Source organism: Pangasianodon hypophthalmus, chromosome 23, assembly GCF_027358585.1.
Source record: "Pangasianodon hypophthalmus isolate fPanHyp1 chromosome 23, fPanHyp1.pri, whole genome shotgun sequence".
Classification (NCBI taxonomy): Eukaryota; Metazoa; Chordata; class Actinopteri; order Siluriformes; family Pangasiidae; genus Pangasianodon; species Pangasianodon hypophthalmus.
The window spans coordinates 14,963,317-14,984,038 of record NC_069732.1 but is presented as its reverse complement, the minus strand read 5'-3'; the positions used below and the strand labels follow the sequence as shown (position 1 = coordinate 14,984,038).

The window sequence follows — 20,722 nt, the reverse complement described above, 5'->3', positions numbered from 1 at the left end:
TATAGCAGGCTCACACGCTATCTATTTTTAGAGTTAAATCCATGCTGTGCAGTATTGAAGGCCGTTGAAAGATGAGGAAATATAACCTATAATCTGAGTTTACTACTAAAATGCAAATTACATCATGAATAATTTAAAAATGAAGGATTTCTTTCTATTTTCTTTTCCTGGATTGTCAGAGGCAGGAGCAGAGCATGTGTGAATAAGCTGAATATTTGTGTTTTAAGTCATACACAGGTTTGGTCAGGTACTGTGTATTGCAGACCTTCCTTTCTCTCACGACTTGATGACTACATTTCTAGCGAAGCAGGAAATGAAAGAGAGCCACTGAGCCCAATAGCCGTTTTGGAGCAAAGTCAATCCCAAGGGTCCCAAGGACTCTTTTATTCCTGTCTTACTCCTTGGGGAAGTGTCCAACTTTATAACCTTCAAACCTATTTTAAGTATTTGTATGCAGGAATTTGAAAGAACAAGAAGGAACATACTACAAAATCTGTATAGTACCAGTGGACACAAATACAGAAGCTTGAATGATAACAATATCTATGTCATTAGATGAGTATATTTATTATACTTGGATATTAAAATTATTTGTAAACAACTTGTATACATTAATGAATCATTACCACCTCTCTGAATGAGGAATTTTCTAGTTGACCTTGTAGCCTTGTCTTTCTTCCTCCTCCCCTATTTTTGTTAGTGTTCCTGTTTTTTTTTTTTGTTTGTTTTTTTTTGCTGTGGTTCTTGTGTGAGAATACAGCAACAGGAACTACCACCCCCACTCTACCTCCTACAATCTCTCACTCTCTCTCTCTCTCACACACACACACACTCCCTCTCGTCTCTCAGTCCCCTCCTCTTCATCTCTTTCTTTCACACTCACAGTCATTGGTGGCTTGCCAGCCTCAACAAGCAGACCAGTACGTCATCTGTGCTTTACAGCGATGTATTCAGTGATTTCTGCTCTGTAGCTTCTGTTTTCAGCACACTTCTGTTCAGTCTGTCAGGCTGGCAGATCCTCCCTCTGCTGCTCAACTGTAGACCGCTTCATAGCTCTTGCACGGGGGGTCGAAGCGATGGAGGCTGTAGCTATCTACGACTTTCGTGCCACAGAGAGTGATGAACTCAGCTTCCAGAAGGATGACATACTTAAGGTAAGTGAGACACGAGAACTCATCTAGACCTGACATAGATTACATTAGTTCATTTGACATTAAGATAAACTTTTAGGTTGAATAAACTATTTTTTTTACATTGAATTGTATAGATATAGGTTTCCATTGGATTATAGAGTTTAATGTTATGAGGAGTTTTTGATGGATAAGACGACTAAGCTTGCTGATTATTTTTTTTATGCCAGATCACTAATATGGAAGATGACCCAAACTGGTACACAGCAGAGTTAATGGGAAGGAAGGGCTATGTACCCAAAAACTATATCGAATTAAGACCACACACGTATGTATCAATTCATTTTAATCCAAAAACACTTCTATGCATTTTTATAAGCTTCCTTGGAGAGTAATTCTTGTCATAAATTACTGCTGGAAATCAGATGGCACTAGAAAAAAATGGCACTGAATGGCAGGATGCAACACTCTACTGGAGACCAGCCTGTTCTTGCGTTCATTATAAGCCACAGTGAGAGTATGACGTGGCTGTTGTGCTGTTCGCAGGTGGTTTGCAGGCCGGATTTCCAGGCATGTTTCTGAGGGACGACTGCGCCAGCGGGAATGTGGAGCCTTCTTGGTACGAGAGAGCGAAAGCGCACCTGGAGAGTTCTCCATGTCAGTCAGGTGGGTTAGCCATTTGGACCACTGTACTCGTGATATATACGTGGAATATCATATTATTTGTCATTGAAGTAGTTGACAAGTGCAGCATTTTTATGAATATAAAGTGCATTTGGGCAGAATCATGTGAGCTTTGCCTCTGACTTAATGAAGTTTAATATTATTACCTGCCATGGCTCATTAACTGGTAGTAGTTTGGTTTTGGCCACAATCAGGAAATATATGAAAGCTCACAGAACAAGGCCATGCTGCTTTCAATCAGCACTGCGGTCTCGTGCATGGCTGGCCACAGGTGTGACATTTCTGGTTCTTGTTAACACGAGATTAGAAGGCTGCTCAGTGGATCGAGGAAAGCAGAATTGGTAGCTGGTGTGCAGGGCTAAATTATGGTGAAGTCAGTAGTTTCTCTGCTCTGCACCTGCAGGGGATCGCCCTGTCTGAGGCTTTAGCACACCAGTCATATCATGGCCAACATGGAGATGATGTTTGTGCCCATGAACAGAACACTTGACCCAATTCCCAAAATAAATTAGAAATCTGACTGGCTCCAGCTGGCATGTCTGACGGATGACCATACACTTCTTAGAAGAGGTATTAGTCAGAGGGAGCAACATTTCGAGGAAATAAGTCCATATTGTATCTGAATGTCTCTTTTAGAAGGAAGAGTTAGTTACAGAATTTTTCATAAAATATTGCATGTGAAGAGCTGAAATACCCTGTGCTTTGAGTAAAACTGTTAAGGTCTGGCTCTCAGCAAGTGAAATACCATATGCCATTGATTACGTTGACTTCCCCAGCACTGGTTAGCTTGTTCATACTCTGTGAAGCATGTCTACTTTGAGCTTTAGTTGATACACCATTACTGTGTGTGTTCTGTTCATCTGTTCATGTTTTGTCTGTTGGTCTGGCCTCCTGTTTAATTCTCAGTCTCTCCTCATAAGTAAGAGCATCAAAAGACTTTTCCAAAATCAGGTCAACAACATTTGTAGCGTCTGCCATATCATGCTAAGATGCTAACTAGTTAGCTAAATTTCACTGAAGAAGGTAGTGACGGCTAGTTAGACCTATAAATAAAGAAAAAATCCCAAAATGAATGCAAATAAACAAACACAAAATTACACTTACAATTTATTCACAATATTTGCCAATTACAAATATAAAATAACAAGCTATACTATTTGTGTAACACTGTTATGGATTACACTACTGATCACTACTGTGTTTCTGAGAACTGTGAGTCTGCTGTTAACTAACTCACACTGATATGTTTAAGTTTGAAAAGCTGTCAGTCATTCATTAATGTTTCCAGTATTGGCTCTTGGTTACAAGGTTCAGCCCCTTTGAGAGGTCTCCCAATCATCATATGGAGAAGCTGTTGAGATATTTTTTCAGTGGAGATTTTCATGCAGGGTGAAATGTTTGAAACAGTTTGCAATAAACGAACAAACAGCATGAGATTTCATTGAGATATTTAATAATTTGTTTCGCTAAAATATTGAATTCATCAAGAGCGATGAATAATATAGGCGACATTTCATTGCCGCATTTTAATAAAATTGTAGGGAAGGCTAGGTTTCTTATGTAGTCTTAAAAGCAATCGCTTTAATTGGCAATTAATGTTCAGCCAAAGCTCTTCAAACAGGACTGCAATCCAAGAGCATGCATATTAAAAAAACAGTAACAACACGGATTATAACAGCCATACAGTAGTAACAGCCGTATAATGGCGAAGGGCAAAGCATGAAGTAGGATAAGAGAAGGCCTTGTTACATAGAGACAAAAAGTTGGTTTACCATTTCAGCGAAAGCCATTGCAAGCTTTTTATAGCATCATTATTTACCTAGACAGAACATGGTGTAGAAAAGAAGAGAAATAAGATCTGATATAGATTTTTTCATTGCAAAAGCACTCATTTAATGATTATATCTGCAGTTCTGAGTGTCTGTTCTTTATTACAGCTTTTCACAATTGATTGCATGTTGTTATTGCACACTGGCATATGTTTCTCAGTGTCTGAGGTAGTAATTTCATTCTTTTACTGTCTTTCATCATTCATAAATTGTTTAATTCAACATTCATTCATTCATTTGATCCTTTACTTCTTTACACCACTTTTTCACTCATTCATTCTAGTATGGTGTATATTTTGTAGCCACTTTTTCCTAGCAGTTTTTTTTGCACATGTAAAGACTAATAATATAAAGTGAACAGTACAGTGACTAATTTAATACATGTACATTTAATAATAAAATGCAATACAGCCTTGTTCTCAATTATTCAATGTGGTGTGAAAATCCAGCTTTTGATATGAGTGAAAAATAGACAATTCTGAGAAAAAAGAAATAGAAAAGTGCTACTAAGGTGTAACCTTAGCAACCAACGAATGACAAAAAGTTATATTGGTCGCCACAGGGCATAGACCTATTCTATTTTTATAGCTGGAGGTAGATATAATTGCATGTGGGGATTTTTTCCAGCGTACTTCAGCCAAAACCCCTGCAAGTTTAAGGTCAAACTTACTACGTGTAAATAGTAACACTTAAAACTTTTCCTATTCATTTCAATAAAACAACTAGACAAGGAACATATGTTAGCTGGAAAACTAAACTATAAAAACAGGAAACTATATCACAGTTCCACAGAATGTTCTGGTCATTTAAAGGCCAGATTGTGCAACCCGGGAAATCCCGATTCTGTTCCTCTGCGCCGTGAGTCAGAACTGTGAGGAAGCTTCAGGAAACTTCGCTCAACACAACGCTGGTTCGTAGACCTTCTTAGGCTTCCCATTCATCAATCTGATACAGTCTTGATTGAATATCATCATTTTTTATATTCATTTTGGTTTTAAGGAAGTAATTTGTGTGATTACTAAGTCACATTGTTTTTGTTTTTTTTTTTGCACAGGAATCAGGAAGAGCTTAGAAAAATACATTGTTATAGAAAATTAGACTATAAAAAAGTTTACACACCCCTATTACAATAGCAGGTTTTGTGTGATGAAAAAATGCAAGCAAATAAATCATGTCAGATCTTTTTCTACCTTTAATGTCATACAGCAACCAGCAAAATGAAAGTGAAAAACAGTTAGAAGGAACATTAAGGAACATAAAAACTACCTGGTTGCACAAGCACACACCCCTTAACTAATACTTTGTTAAAGCATCTTTTGCTTTGCTTGTAATACATCACTCAGTCTTTTTGGGTAAGAGTCTACCAACTTAGCACATCCTGATCTGCCAATTTTATTCCACTCTTTCTTCCAAAAATGCTTCCAAATTACGAGGTGATCTCCTGTGTACGGCCTTCTTCAAGTCGTCCCATCCCTCTTCAGTCATTCTAGTCATTGACTTGGATTTGTGCTTTGGGATGTTATCATGCTGGGAGGTGAAATTTTTCTTCATCTTCAGCTGTCTAACAGAGGCCTGCAAGTTTTGTGCCAAAATAGATTAGTATTTGAAGCTATCCATGATTCCTTCTTGACTATAGTCCCAGTCCCAGCTAAAAAGACGCAGCCCCATAACACGATGCTGCCACCACCATGCTTCACTGTGGGTATGGTGTTCTTTGGTTGACAAGCTGTCTTGTTTTTGCACCAAACATATCTTTTAGAATTATGCCCAAAAAGTTCTACTGTGGTCTCATCAGATGATAACACATTTTGCCACATGGTCTAAGGTGATTTAGTTGGGCTTGGATGTTTTTCCATGAGAAAGGGCTTCTGTCTAGCCACCCTACCCAATAGCCCAGATGTATGAAGAATATAAGAGATTGTTGTCACATGCAGTGAGTGACCAGTGCTTGCCAGATATTCCTGCAGCTCCTTGAATGTTGCTGTAGGTCTCCTGCCAGCCTCACTGATAAGTTTTTTTAATCTTGTCCTTTCATCTATTTTGGAAGGACGTCCTGTTCTTGGTAATGTCACTGTGGTGCCCCATATTCTCCACTTGTTGATGACGGCCTTCACGGTGCTCCATGGTACATCTGATATTTTGGAAAATCTTTTGTGCCCCTCTCCTGATCAAAATCTTTTGACAGTGAGATCCTGTACATGCTTCGTAAGCTCTTTGTGAACCATGGCTTCAGCAATCGAATGAAACCAAGAAGATGTGAGGAAAAACCTACAGAAAGAGCTGAACTTTATTTGGGGTTAATCAGAATCACTTTGATGAGGGGTGCATGATAATTACCTTTGAACACGAGTTTGAAGGTGATTGGTTAATTCTGAGCACGGTCGCATACCCCATTATAAATAAGGTGTGCATAGTTGCATATGTGCAGCCTGGTTATTGTACATTTTTTCTTTTTTTTTCCCCTAAAAAAGACAGACATAATCCATCTTGGTTTCTTTCTTTCTTTTTCTGCATCACAGAAACTTGTAATTTTAACGTGGGTGTGCAGACAGTGTCACTATTGCAGAGAGACAACTGGGGAGGATGAATTTAGCAACGTTCTTGGTAGGTTTTGCCCCAGGCCTGGGTATATTCAAGGCAGGTTTGGGTGGAGGTAGAAGGAGTAGAAAACAGGCTCTGTCTTAAGGAGACAAATGAAATTCACAATGCAACAGGTGACTTTGAATCCGAGATACACAAAGTAATCTTGCTGAATAATACAAAATAAAATAATTAGTATTCCATATTATCAATGTACTATTAGGTAAACTGGTATGAATGTGGCAAAAGAGCCTTTTATGCATTCAGGCAGAAAGAAGAAATGTATTTTACCCTTACAGCCGTGAAAAGGGGAAGTGATTCATGGTCATAATTTGGTGTGCATGTTATTCTAAATGATTGATTCCTCAGCTCTCCGTTTGGCCCATTATGTGCCTGATAAGCCTCAATCAGATATGCTTAGCCTGTTTCTTTCATCTTATGTCTTTTTTCCCTGTTTTTCATCTATATCAACACTGTTGTGTATCATTATTTTGGATTACTATTTTATTTTTATTGCATATTATTGTTGTTCTTTGATTCAGCGGATCATTTGTAGTTTGATTGCTTTGTGTTTGTAGCATTCCTGAGTACTAATACTTAATGCAGCTGTGTTGCTCTGTGTGTGTGTGTGTGTGTAGTCATGGCTCTTTCCTTTCTTCCTGTTACTCTTTCAAATACATAAAGGAAATTGTTAAAAAAAAAAAGAAAGAAAGAAAGAAAGGAAGAAAGAAAGAAAGAAAATCTGGGAATAGGTTCTCCAATAATGTGGGAAACTGCTGTAGTTGTTAAAGAAAGCAAGACATTTTGCACACTTAACAGCACTTTATTCTTTTCACCTAACAGCTATGGTGATCATGTGCAACACTTCAAGGTTCTGAAGGACAGAGAGGGACAGTACTTTATCTGGGACGAGGTCTTTTCATCTCTCAACCAGTTGGTGGACTTCTACAAAAGCAACAGCATTGCTAAAGAAAGGACAGTCTTTCTCCGAGAGGCAGAACGCTCACAAAGGGTAAGCTGAGGTGTTTGAGATTTGACGTTTTATGATATGGGTATAAAAATCCACAAGAACCTGACGTACGCTCAGTCTGGATTATCTTGTTTATCAGCCTAAACAGTGTTGATCAAATTCAGTCAAAAATTCTTTTTTAAAAAAAAAAATGCACAGAATAAAAATGCATGTCAAAAGCTGTTAAATGCATGTGAATAGAAAGCCAACAATTATTTTAGCAAAGATTACACCAATCAGGATTAGATTTTAGCCAGAGTCTACTGTAGTTTTTTTGTATTACATTATGACAAATGATACATTTCACAACATTAAAACTGAGAAGTTCATTATCAAATTAACATTAAGTTGCTGTGTAAAGTCAGTAAATCAGAATATGATTTATCTTATTAGATCAGGATGACACTCAGAGTGGCAGATCAGCCCTTGCTGAGCCATAAGGTGTATTCACACATACCTTTTATCCACCAGAGGCCACATCATGCCCATGCGCTGGTAGACTTCATCCCCAAGCACAACTCCCAGCTGCAGTTCCTGCGTGGTGATGTCATTGACCTGCTCGACTGCTCAGACCAGCAGTGCTGGAAGGGACGCTGCAATGGGCGCATTGGCTTCTTCCCCAAAGAATACGTCAAGCTCATTTACCACTGACCTCAGCAGAGCCTCACGCAGGGGGTCACCTGTGGTCCTTGACGACCAGTGCAGTGTGGTCCGATACACCTAATTCAACTTATCAGTTAGTAAAAAGACTGATTGAGCAGGAAAATGATTGAAATTCATGTGGACTGCTACAGACAAACATACAGACAGGTGTAGTGTTGTGGCTGTGAAAAATACATGTCTTCCCTGATGAGCGGTGAACAGGAAAACAGAAAGAACTGTCTAATCCTTTTCATTTAGCCTACAGCATATACATGTAATGATGTAGACACTAAGAGTCTCTCTTTGGGCTTCCCAATGAGGAAAGAAGAAACATCACTAAACAATGAAAAAGAGCAATAGGTTCAAACCTAAATGTGTTTAGGGCACAGGTTCAGATGCAACATTTTGCAGCACTTTTTTGTAACCTTTTTTTTTTTTTTTTTTTTTTTTTTTTGCCAATTGCAGATTGTGTGTATGTGGTATTTTTTTTATACGTATATGTGTGTGTTTGTCTGTTGTTGCTGTTGTTACATATTTCTCTTATATGACTTGGGTGTGATTATATCAGTAGTGAAGAGGAAATAAATGTGTGTAAATGATAAGACAGTTGGCTCAGTTGTTTGTAGGGCTTACTTACACAAACTTATGTAAGACAAACCAGAGGCTACAGGTCAGCATTCCACTGCAGTTTTCAACACAATATCCAAAATCTATATTTTGAACTTAAGAACATGTGTGCATATTTTTTTGTCTCGCTAACTCCATGCTCCAATAATCTAGGCCACAGTGATGCCTTTACAGATTCTGCACAGTGTGAATGTTTGCTTAGGAGAAGTCAGTTTTTGAACCCCATTGAGTCACGTGACCGTACTTGCTAACTGTTACCTGTCCAGGTTGCCAGATTAAGCAAAATCCTCTTTACCAGACTACAGAATACAGAAAATATACGGGCTGCTGGACACCATTTAGTCTGCTATACCACAAGCTATTACAATGATAGCTTTAGAGTTTGTATAATATTACAGAAATTCTCTCCACAATTCCACATCCAGTCATTTTAAGCCCAGTGTGAGCAAGTCATTTCTGTTGTGGGTCTAATCATGGTTGTAAATATTGTGCTACACAACACTGTGGATTAATAAATATATAGTAAATAATACATAATGTAGATATTAAGGTTGGGTCACTGGAGGACTAGTGGTTAGGCCACAGTGTTCTCACCGCTGTGGCCTGGGTTTGATTCCCGGCCGGGGAACCAGCCCCAGCCACTGCGGTTGCATGCAACAGTGAGCTCTCAGTGCCGGTCCCAAGCACGGATAAAAATTGGGGAGGGTTGCATCAAGGAGGGCATCCGGCGTAAAAACTGTGTCAAATCAAATACGCGGATCAATGATCCACTGTTGGCGACCCCTCACGGGAGCAGCCGAAAGAGGAACAATGACAATGTAGATATTAAGGTTGGAATGTTAAATTTCATCTGTATTGCATAAATACACTGTATGACCAAAGTTTTGTGGACACCTGACCATCACACACATATTGCCACAAAGTTGGAAGCACATGATTGTCTAGAATGTCTTTGTATGCTGTGGCATTACAATTTCCCTTCACTGGAACTCAAATCTGTTCCAGCATGACAATGCCCCTATGCACAAAGCGAGCTCCATGAAGACATGGTGTGTGAAGGTTGGAGTGGAAGAACTCGAGTGTCCTGCACAGAGCCCTGACCTCAACCCCACTGAACACCTTTGAGATGAACTGGAATACCGACTGCACCCCAGACCTCCTCAATCTACTGTAACATCAGTGCCTGATCTCACTAATGCTCTTGTAGCTGAATGAACACAAATCCCCACAGCCACGCTCCAACATCTAGTGGAAAGCTTCCCAGAAGAGTGGAGCTTATTATAACAGCAAAGGGGAATAAATCTGGAATGGGATGTTCAAATATATGAAGCACATATGGTTGCGATGGTCAGGTGTCTGCAATACTTTGGCCATATTTTGAAGCTGTTTGTTTTTCCATGTCACTCTGAAACACTGTTGAGTCTACCAATCTGGCAACCCCGTGATAACCGTGGGGGAAAATTCAAAGTTATGTGGTGGAACGCACTGTAAGAAGGTTAATAACACACCATAGGTGTGACCACATGCATATAAAGTAATGACCAGAATCTGTTTGGAAACTTGTAGGAAATTTTGACACGCTAATATTTTGGGGTATTTATTAATGGCTCTGTCTCAGATTCAGTGTCTAAACGAGCACCATGTTAATTTACGCACTAATGAGTCCAAGCCGGAGTTCCTGTACAGTGAGGAGCAGAGGCTGGCGCTGGAGATGCTGCTGGATGAAGGTCCGGACTGCTTTCAGAAGTTCATCAAGACCTACCGGATCAGGCCATTTTTGTCGGACCTGGAGCTCGCGCAGCTGTCCGCGTCTGTGGAACCCTATCGCCCGGATTTACCCGATTACCCAGCCGGCTTTGATGGGGACAGTAAAGAGGCGCGTCTGTCCCTGCAGTACTGGCCAGAGTGCTCTGAGGACACGCTCCCGCAGCTGGAGCTCGGCTGGCCTCAGTGCGCGAGCTACCGTGGAGTGACCCGCGTCACCGTGCACGCGCAGCCGCCCCTCCACGGTGACGCGCATATTAAAGAGATCATCAGGAGAACCATAGCACAGGCACAGAAGGTGAGACTGTGAAATATTACCTTTAGTAGAAGTAGCAGCAGGAGTAATAAGCATCATTATCTATAAAGGCATAGGAATTAATGTAGGTTAATGAGCTCAATAGTAATAATATTGTGTTATTGTTTATTATTATTTACAATTCTTTAGGGTTTATATTACAATATGATATCACTTTCGATTTTTATCATATTTATTTTATTATTTGCAAGAAAAACTTACAAATTAACATTAGGTTTATATATTATGTTATTATCCTGTTATTACCCTTTGAATTCCCGCTTATAGGACCCCCTAGGTAGTCAGTCCTATTATTCACTTTCAGTAGTAGTAGTAGTAGTAGTAGTAGTAATATGATGAATTCATTTCATTTATTTAAATCTCAGAAAACAGAATGCGAACGCTGTTTATTGCGGTGTTGTGTTGCACACATTAGTCCTAACATCAACACTCACATTCTCACACAATATGATTTATATTAAGAGAAATTCCTGAGAATAGTAAGCCAGACTGGTTCGAAGCTCATCCCTAGGTAAGAATGAACCTGAGGTACAGGTAAAATGAAATTAAAATGATCAGTAAATGAAACAAAGTCACATAAAATGAATGTGATCAATGAAGAAACAAACAGACAACTTTTACGAAGTAGTGATTATATGCAAGTCAAAGTCCAGCAATTATAGTAAATCATACGCAGGTAGTAACCTTGAGTTTAGATAAAGTTTACTGTAGATACAGAGTCCAATATTTATCAATACGACAAACAAACAAAGTGTTACTAACTGCTTTGAAGCATGCTGATTATCTTTTATAACCTTAAGTGAGATCTGAAGAGGTTTTGCAGAATAGTCTTCCTCTGGTTAAAAGTTTTGTGGTCACCGAATATGATAGATAATATAATGCAATCCAACCTATACATTTCTCCATTTACAGGTCATTGCTGTGGTCATGGATTTGTTTACAGATGTGGACATCTTTCAAGATCTCTTGCATGCAAGCTTCAAGCGTAATGTGGCTGTATACATCATATTGGAGGTTACTGGGGTTCCACACTTCCTGAAAATGTGTGAGAGTGCCTCAATGCACACAGGACATCTCAAGGTAGGTCCTGTCTTTTTTTTTTATTTAGAGCTGAACAGTAATAATAATAATAATAATAATAATAATACAATTGGGAAATCGCTTTAACCATGTCAGAACTTTTGATTTTTGATTTTAAGTGCAACACAAAAGCTGAATCATTACTGACCTGATATTCAGACAGGTCTGAGGTAGATCTGAGACAGTTCAATGTCACTTTATGCCTCCTGTCTGACCTGAGAGTTCAGACAGACACAGAACACAGCTGATCACAGATTAACATGCTGAAGTGCATTAAGGACATTCCATAAACACAGATATGAGCCACTGAGAATGAGATTGGAGGAATTTGCGTGTGTACTGTGCATGCACACGCAACACATCGTGACCTCAGTATTATAAGATCTGGTGGAAAAATGAGTTAACCACATACATCAGGTTTTCCTGAGGTTTTTTTTTTTTAATTATTATTATTTTGCAAAGTTGTCCTCCAGGATGAAAATAGGATGAACGCAACATAGGTGACCTTGATCAGTCAATATCCATTCTCTAGATATTTACAGTCTGACAGAAAAGAACAGACTTGAAGCCTCAGTATGGCGACTTTTCAATGTATAAACATTCTGGAACATTAGAAAGTCTTCAGCGCAGTCAAGAACACATATTATTCTCTAACATCTAATTACTTTAGCAATAAATAATACTGACTTAAGCTAGTTACGTGCAGTGTACTTAATAAAGTGAACTTTCCCGTGTAACCAGGAACTGAAATTTGGCTAGCAAACCTGTAAAACACGCTTGTGTGGTTGCACAGAACTATATATTGTATGTTGTACATATTTTAATATTGTGAAATATTTCAAGGGAAAGCATATTTGATCATAATGTAGATTTATTAGGCTAATTTCAGTTTGTAAATATGATCAGGTAAATTTGAAGTAACCTTAAAATGTAGGCCTTGTTGAGCTGTAAGTGTAAATTTCAGCTCTTTTGAGTTTTGCTAGCTGGACTGTCCAAAGCTTGATGTCCCAAATCTCAAAACAGCTCTTCATCCAGATAGATCCTTATAATACTAAGGTCACAAAATCTTACTGTAAGACCAATGCAGCTGAAAATCCTCTGTATTTTCTGCAGAATTACAAGTAACAAAATAAGGATGCAGATTACAATGTTGGCTAAAGCATGATGTTGAAATCCCCTTACAAACTGCAGTTGTGTAAGAATATAGTGCATGTGTTGTTGCTGTTGTTCCTCTTTCAGCTGCTCCTGTTAGGGGTCGCCACAGCAGATCATCGGTCCGCATATTTGATTTGGCACAGTTTTTATGCTTGATGCCCTTCCTGACACAACCCTCCCCATTTTTTATCTGGGCTTGGGACCGGCACTGAGAGCACACTGTTGCACGCAACCCCAGTGGCTGAGGCTGGTTCCCTGGCCGTGAGAACACTGTGGCCTAACCACTAGCTCTCCAGTGACCACTATAATGCCTACATATTACACCTTAATTTCTCATATTCTCATAGGTTGCAAATGTTGGCATGTAAATCTGTTAAATGAAAGTCATCATTCAGCAGAAACATGATCAAATCTGACCTGTTACACCTGAAAACCACAAAAACACCCATTAATGAGGTTAACAGAAATCTTATAATACTTTACTAACCTGACTGATGAGCAAGTGGCTTTATGTAGAAGCATTTATTATTTATATATTTATATAAAACAGATATCGTATGAAATATTGTTTGAACATATTATGCATTTAGGTTGGTTAATAAAACAAATGACGAAGTGTAACAATTTTATCACACTTTTTTTTTTTTATAAAAGACACAAAGGACAAAATGCAGAGAATAATAATGCTCTGAGTTATAATGTATACACAGAAAGACTTCTAAGCAAGTTCACAAACTTATACAGCGTTTGTCTTCAGGGTGTCCTTGTGCTTTATTCAGAATGATTCTTTATGTCAGAAAAATTCTATTCATCGTTTATAGAAAACACTTTCACCTGTGAGTTACTTTAAACGTGCACATAATCACTATGCAGACGAGCCCTTAATGTTTTTCATTTTTTTGTGCTGGAACTGTTTAGAACTTGAGAGTGCGGAGTATCAGAGGAACTGGCTTTTACACTCACTCGTCCAAGAAAGTAGGTGGGACCCAAAGTCAAAAATTCATGTTTGTTGATGGAGACAAAGCCGTTTCAGGATCATACAGGTCAGACAGTTCACAAATTAGTATTCCTGTTTTGTTTTTTGTTTTGCTAAAGCGATAATAGTATGAGTTCTGTTTTAGGATCTGTTTTACCTTTTACAGTGCCTTGCGAAAGTATTTAACCTTTTAACCCTTGGAATTTATCAGATATGTCTGAATAACAAATGATATGATGAAATACACATATTCTTCCTGTCAGTATTTTAGCTGAAAACCCATGTTCTCTTATAGTGAATTGGTCAGCAAGTATTTCAAAGAAACTCAAAAACTGAAAAATGCTGCTTGCATAAGAATTCAACTCCCCCAGGTTGCGGAAGCTCCAGATGAAAGATATTGTCTTAATGGACACAGTTGACTTACAGTTGGCCTGCAACTGAGAAATATTAAAACAACTGCCATTTTCTGAACACCTCAGTTAAACTGCCATTGACAAAAAAAAAAAAAAAAAAAACATTTTGAAGGAAGAAGTAAAAATGAAGATTACAGAGGATTCAAAGGAAGTTAAAGATAAGTCAATAGAATTTCAGAAGTTAGGAATAGGATGGAAAATTATAAGAGGTTGGACATCCCAGTAAGCAAATTGGATCAATTGTGAGGAAGTGCAAGCTGCATCACACTACCCAAGCACTAGCTAGGCAAAGCCCTGCTTCAAAACTCAGCACAAAAATAAGGCAGAGACTGGTGAGGGAAGCCACAGTGAGGCCAACAGTCACTCTGAAGGAGTTACAGAGTACAGTGGTTGAGAGTGGAGTGAAGGTGCACTAGACAACAATTTCAAGAGTTCTGCATAATTGAGGACGGTATGGGAGGTTGGATAGAAAGAAACGCATGAGTGTGAGGCAGGGAAGATATGTTTTGTTTTTTTTTTTGGTGTGATGAGACCAAGATCAAGATACTGTCTTTAGGCAAATTTCAAACCGCTATGTGTGGTTCAACCCTAACACAGGCCATACTTCAATTAACACCATCCCTACAGTGAAATATGTTGGTGGAAGCATCATGCTCTTGGTATGGGAAGCATGCTCTGCTAAGGAACCTGGACTTCTTGTCAAAATTGAAGGGAGAATGGGTGGAGTAATAGACAGAGGGATATTACATGAGAACCTGCTTCAGTCTGCTAAAAAATAAATAAAAGACTAAAGCTTAGGAGAAACTTCACTTTTCAGCAGACTCAAACACAAAGCCAAAGCAATGCAGGTGTGGTTAAAAACAAAAAGGTGAATGTTCGGCAGTGGCCAAGTCAAAATCCAGATCTGAAGCCCACTGAGTATCTGTGGCACTGTTTGAAAATATAGTTGACAAACAACATCCAATCAACGTGAATAACCTGGAGCAAATCTGCTAAGAAGAATGAGCGAAAATCACTCTCAAACAGTGTAAGGATCTTACCGTAACAGACTTAACCTGTTATTGCAGCAAAAGATGGTTCTACCAGGTACTAGTCTGAAGGGGTTAAATACTTTTGCAAATTGCATTCAGGTTTTATTTTTTTAAGATCTGCTGCCAAATGATGAATATGACTTTAAAATAATACTTAGAGCATATCTGAAGATTTTTAATCGGGTTGAATAATTTTGCAAGGCAATGTATTTCCTGATCAGTTCAATTTCATGGATTATTTTGAGGCAATCATATATCAAATAAATAAATTACTTTCAGACACTTCATAAATATGGGTCACTTTACATTGTGTTTTCATCAAGGCACCACATATAATCCAGATTTTGTTGTTGTTGTTGTTGTTGTTGTTTAATTTCAGTTTCACATGGACTGCCTCGAGATTAGACAGGAGCATCATTACTGTGCTCACAGGCCAGGCTGTGGAATTATTTGACCAGCTGTTCCAAGACCTGTATATGATGTCTAATGCCGTTAACTTGAACAAGATTAAGATGGAGAAAGAACAAAAGCTAGAACCCATCTCTAAACCAGTACCTGCTCTGCCGCGCTCAACCACCATTGCCCTCAAACTCATCAACCCCAAATATTCTCTGGTCTCTTGTAATGCTACTGCCAACAGCAATCATGTGGATTCTGCGAGGTGCACAGCCAACAGCAACAGCATTAAACAAATGAAGGAAGTGCCAGATGGTCCTCGCATTCACCCTGGACTGCTCCACCTAGAAAAAGCCAACATGATCGACTACCTGCCTGTTTGGCCTGAGCCAGATCCACCACGTGATGTGATTGGCTTCATAAATATAAGGGACTGTAGTAAACCCATACAAGCTCACCCCACGCGTTCAGAGCTCTTTGAGGTCTCACAAGCCATCCGATTTAAAGACCCCATCCACGTGCCACAAGAGTCTCTGTCTGAGAAGGATTGTCCAAGGCCCACCTCTCCAGCTGATGATTCAGCCAATGAGCAGCCACTTATGCAACCCCAAACTACACAGGAGGAAAATAACAAGCATTGCAATTCTCCTCAGAAGATACATCCACCTAGCAGTCTGAATGAACAGGTTGTGTGTCTGTCCCCTACTCTAAATCCTAAACCAGGTCACAGTAGCAAGAAGGATGAGAAAGACTCACCTGTGGATCATGGTATGGAAAAGCAAGCTGACATCTTATCTAAGCAGAGAGAAGAAATGGATGCTGAGAATATTATAGCCAGCACTAGTGCTGAGTCATGTAAAGATTCTCAAATATCAGAGGATCCACAGATTGATAATATAACACCATATTACAGTGTTGGATCTAATACAGTAACAACTCATACTTCAGTTACACAACCTGAAACTACATCAGACAAACAAAGCTGTGAGGATATTGCAGAGAGCACCAGTGATAAAGATATCCACGACAATCAGTGGAGCACACATAAACTCATAGAGCCAGATACAAATGAGACAGATCATGCAGACTCTCCAATACATAGTGAAGAGAGTACCTATTCTGACTCCAGTTCTTGTTTTTCAGCAGAGGAGAACTTTGAGTGCGGAGAGCGTGTGATTGTTGATTCTGAGATTGTAGGGTTGGTTAACAGGATGCCACTTGTCTCCATGTACCCAGATGAGCCAAACACTGTTGGCTCGTCCTCGTCCTCGTCCTCCTCCTCATTAATGTCTGGCTCATGTAAGATTGCATCAAGCCACGAAGTCATGAAAGAAACAGAAGAGTCTAGGCTCCAGTCTGCATCACCAGGAGAGTGTGATGGCCAACACTTAACTGGTATGAGAACTGACATCTCCTCTGATTTGGAGTTCACATCAATGAATGGAGGAAATGGTTTGTCTGAATCGGTTTCTCTAGCCAATCAACAGCAAGTACAGGAAACAGATTCTCCCTCACAACAAGGAACAGAGAACAAACCACTACGTCAGGTTAAGACTGATGCACAAGAGGCACCTGATGAAAATACAGAATGCCTACAGGAGTGTGAATCGTATTCAGTAGTAAATCATATATTTGAGCTACAACCTGTAGAAGAGAGCGACAGTGCCGAATCACAGCTATCAGAAAACACATCATTGCTGCAGGACGAAGTAGCTGTGCCTATGTGCTGTGCTTATGTGCCAGTGCTGAAAACTGCGGAGGCGCAGTGCATCGTGTTTTCTGACACAGCCAACGAAGTGCCACTGCTGAGATTAAAGCCAGAAAGTTGCTCAGGATTCACTTACACATCTAACCTCAAATCTGTGCTTGAAGTGAATGAAGACACACACTCGACACCACAGTCAAAACCAGCTTCTTTAAACAATGACTTCCAGAAAGGCCCGGATACTGAAAGAAGTCATGAAGAAGCTTGCAAATTGCCTTTTCAAATTAAACCGTTGATTGCAGGGGAGTCAAACCTTGAGCAGGCCACAGAGGTCAAAGACACGGACAGCTCCAATTCAGAACCAAAGGAGAGTGCAACAGCCCAAATTGTGGACAAAGCACAGCAGCTAAAACTAAAGACATTGACTGGCATTAAGATTGGACAGTTCAGTGTTGATATCTATCCTCTGAAAAGGATGACACTGGAGCATATGTGTGTGCAGCAAGAGAATAAGAACCAGTCTGAAGAAAAACCCAAGTTAGAGAGAAATTTCAGGAAGGTAACGATTCCCTTCTACAGCTGTGTAACTGCTAAAACAAATATGACCTTTTTTATTAATAGCAGGGTTTTTTCACTCACAACTAACAAATAAACAAAAAACTAAATCCACAGATTGCAACTCTTGCAAAGTTTTGCGAAATAACCTGGTAAAATTAAATTATGTTGCTATTTACAGCTACATCAGGTCTCACCTCAACCAAACCCTATTCCGACATGTGAAGTCAAACTCAGTTTAACCAAAGCATCTGTCACCAAACTCCACAGCATTGAGCATCATACTACATCTGCTGTATCCACTCCGGGAGCTCAGAATTATCCACCTGGAAGGCAGTTGGGCCAAAACAAGGCTGCTAATGATCTTCATGCAAGTCCTGCCAAGCTTCCCAGGAGACATGCAGCTCCCATCAGGTCAAACCAAACTCAGCTCAGACCCTTGCAGACGGAGCTCTCAGCAGACCATCACAATTCTTCTCCAGAACAGCCTTAGGCTCAACAGGATAGAATGAGGGTCAACCAATTAGACCAGTCAAGCTTCAGGCAGCGTTCTGTGTCAACCACAGATGATAGGTCTTCTTTTAGAGAAACACCATTTCCAAAAACCTTGAAAGAGAGAATTACTAGCTCCTCTTCTCAAACTAATCAGAATAAGACTCAGAGTATTAAAGAGAAAGATAAAAAGTGATTGAATGATGCAGGTGCTTTTGAAATGTTTTCTTCATATAGCTTTATATCTTTTATCTGGAATCTGGATGTTGAATGTAGATGTACTGTATATACATAGAGTATAGGTATATATCTGTTTCTAAGGATGTGACACGGGCAAACTATTTATGAAGTTCATTGCTTCATGCTTACCTCAGTGAATTACTCCTGGAATCTTTCCCTCCAGCTGTGAGACAGCAACCAAAACAGGTTTTCACAGCGCCTCCAGTCTTTAAATTTAACACCGTTTATGCAAATCACAAAGAGGTTTTATATATGTATATATTTATCCATTTACTTTCATAAACAGCCAGGAGTCTGATTAAATAATTCTACTAAATTGAAAGAAATTACACCAAAATTCCAGTTTTTTTCCTGGACAGCCAGAGATTCAGCAGATTCAAAAGATCAAATGCTGTAGTCTCAAAAAAATAAATAAATAAATAAATTGATGGTGGTGATTAAGATCAGTATGAACTGGGAAAGATGTTTTTTTTTGTTTTTTTTTAATAAGCCCTTGTGACTACATAAATCACAAACAAAAGGAAGGAAGCAGACAAGTTTAAATGTTGAAATATTAAAGTTTTGTAATGATGTAGTTTAAAATACTGTATGTGGGAAGAGCATTATTAACAGTATTAACAGTATTTGTTGATAACAGTCCTTTACTTTGACAGGTCTGTTTGAAATATATTTACAAACTCTTAATTTAACACACGAAATGATTACGGTTTGTAATGCTCTACATTTTAACTGGAAAAGCAAATTAAGAGGATGGGCTCAGGAACTCTTATGAATGCCTAGTTATTGCCTTTTACAAAAATGGTGTATCATACGCTGATGACTTGAAAAACCACCTAATAAATGTATGATAGTACAGCGTCGTGTGGTGTGCCTGAGGCCGTGGGTGGTGCAATAACCCAAAATATAACTCAGACAATCTTTGTGCTGACAACACATTTCTCCTAGCAGTGGAAAATGCTAAAAATTAAAAAAAGAAAAGGCAGAATTCATGTTTTTAGGCTCTATTTTGAGACTTATCAATTCAGACATACCGCCTGTATGGTCTGGACAAGCTTTAAGCTTACACAGCAAGCAAATGTGTCATATCAGCAGCAGGACGCAAGCTGTAGCTGTAACGGCAATTGTGCCTGCTAGAGTTGCGATCAAGAGCAATGGAGAAAGACAGAAAGTACATCAAGGGCAAAAGTGTGTTTCATCTTAGCACTTAAGATACTGACTGGCCTGAAATTGTACAACAGAATATAGTATATGCTGTTAATTGATCTAAATGCTTTCAGTTGCTTTCTAAATGGCATCACGGCCTGTAATAATTCCCATGTTATGAATATTGATAACACCATACCTGGACATAACAAAACAACTTTTCCTCCACTTCTTAATGTCAGCATGAAATCGGTAAGTGGCAGTACACGCTTACTTACCGGCCAAAATTTGTTATCAGTTTATTTTCATATATTTCTAGTGAAGCAATCAAAATACTTGTGCTTCCCTTTCTTTCTTTCTTTCTTTCTTTGGATGAGGAAGAGGAATAAATACCAGACAGCTTTGGTACTTCCTCATGAAACTGGGTGCAAGTGCAAGCCACGCTGTATGTTCTGTTAGTAGCACAAAGCCTAAAATATAGGGCTTCGGTGAAGGGGTGTTTTTTTTTTTTTTTTGCATACAGATAAAATCTGGGTTGAAATGTTACGTACTGACATACAAAAAGTATCAGTTGCACAGTTTTTTAAATGTATAATCCCTACACCCTTGCCTGGTTTTTATTACTGTTACAAATTTGTAGAAACATCCTGCTACACATCTACCAAAACAGAATGGCACAATATGTGGATATGGCACCAATCCCACAATCATATCAGCTTCTCCACTGTGCCTGGAAGGATTTAAATACAGAAGAATGAGGGACTCACACCCTTTTCCTGAAACAGATTCGTACGCTAACCGTGGCACACAAGTTCCAGCAGTCACACAGCTACCAGCATGAGCACTACAGAGCTGCTGAATGCTTAAAATAGATGTAGAATGCACTAAGCCATTCGACCAATAATCATAAGACACTGTGGGTTAATTTTTAATACTGGTACAGAGTTTATATATA

The 20,722-nt window shown here is 39.1% G+C and overlaps 2 protein-coding genes across 2 annotated transcripts; both read left to right on the top strand.

Moving 5' to 3' along the window:
- Positions 1-818: 818 nt before the first annotated feature.
- grapa (GRB2 related adaptor protein a) lies at positions 819-8,476 on the top strand. Its single transcript, XM_026930189.3, has 5 exons — positions 819-1,154; positions 1,361-1,458; positions 1,677-1,796; positions 7,067-7,235; positions 7,704-8,476. Exons 1-5 carry the CDS (start codon positions 1,077-1,079, stop codon positions 7,881-7,883), a joined length of 645 nt encoding a protein of 214 aa, XP_026785990.1. The 5' UTR covers positions 819-1,076; the 3' UTR covers positions 7,884-8,476.
- Positions 8,477-8,594: 118 nt separating this feature from the next.
- On the top strand, positions 8,595-20,682 carry fam83ga (family with sequence similarity 83 member Ga). Its single transcript, XM_026929458.3, has 5 exons — positions 8,595-10,563; positions 11,494-11,661; positions 13,735-13,859; positions 15,616-17,896; positions 18,074-20,682. The coding sequence occupies exons 1-5, from the start codon at positions 10,105-10,107 to the stop codon at positions 18,383-18,385; spliced, it is 3,345 nt and encodes a 1,114-aa protein (XP_026785259.3). The 5' UTR covers positions 8,595-10,104; the 3' UTR covers positions 18,386-20,682.
- Positions 20,683-20,722: the final 40 nt, after the last annotated feature.

Excerpts from the sequence above, each read along its gene's own strand:
- fam83ga (XM_026929458.3), top strand. The coding sequence starts at position 10,105 with ATGGCTCTGTCTCAGATTCAGTGTCTAAACGAGCACCATGTTAATTTA. Across the intron at positions 10,564-11,493 it reads CCATAGCACAGGCACAGAAG|GTCATTGCTGTGGTCATGGA; the intron begins GTGAGACTGTGA and ends CTCCATTTACAG. Across the intron at positions 17,897-18,073 it reads TAGAGAGAAATTTCAGGAAG|CTACATCAGGTCTCACCTCA; the intron begins GTAACGATTCCC and ends TGCTATTTACAG.
- grapa (XM_026930189.3), top strand. The coding sequence starts at position 1,077 with ATGGAGGCTGTAGCTATCTACGACTTTCGTGCCACAGAGAGTGATGAA. Across the intron at positions 1,459-1,676 it reads ATCGAATTAAGACCACACAC|GTGGTTTGCAGGCCGGATTT; the intron begins GTATGTATCAAT and ends TGCTGTTCGCAG. Across the intron at positions 7,236-7,703 it reads AGGCAGAACGCTCACAAAGG|AGGCCACATCATGCCCATGC; the intron begins GTAAGCTGAGGT and ends TTTATCCACCAG.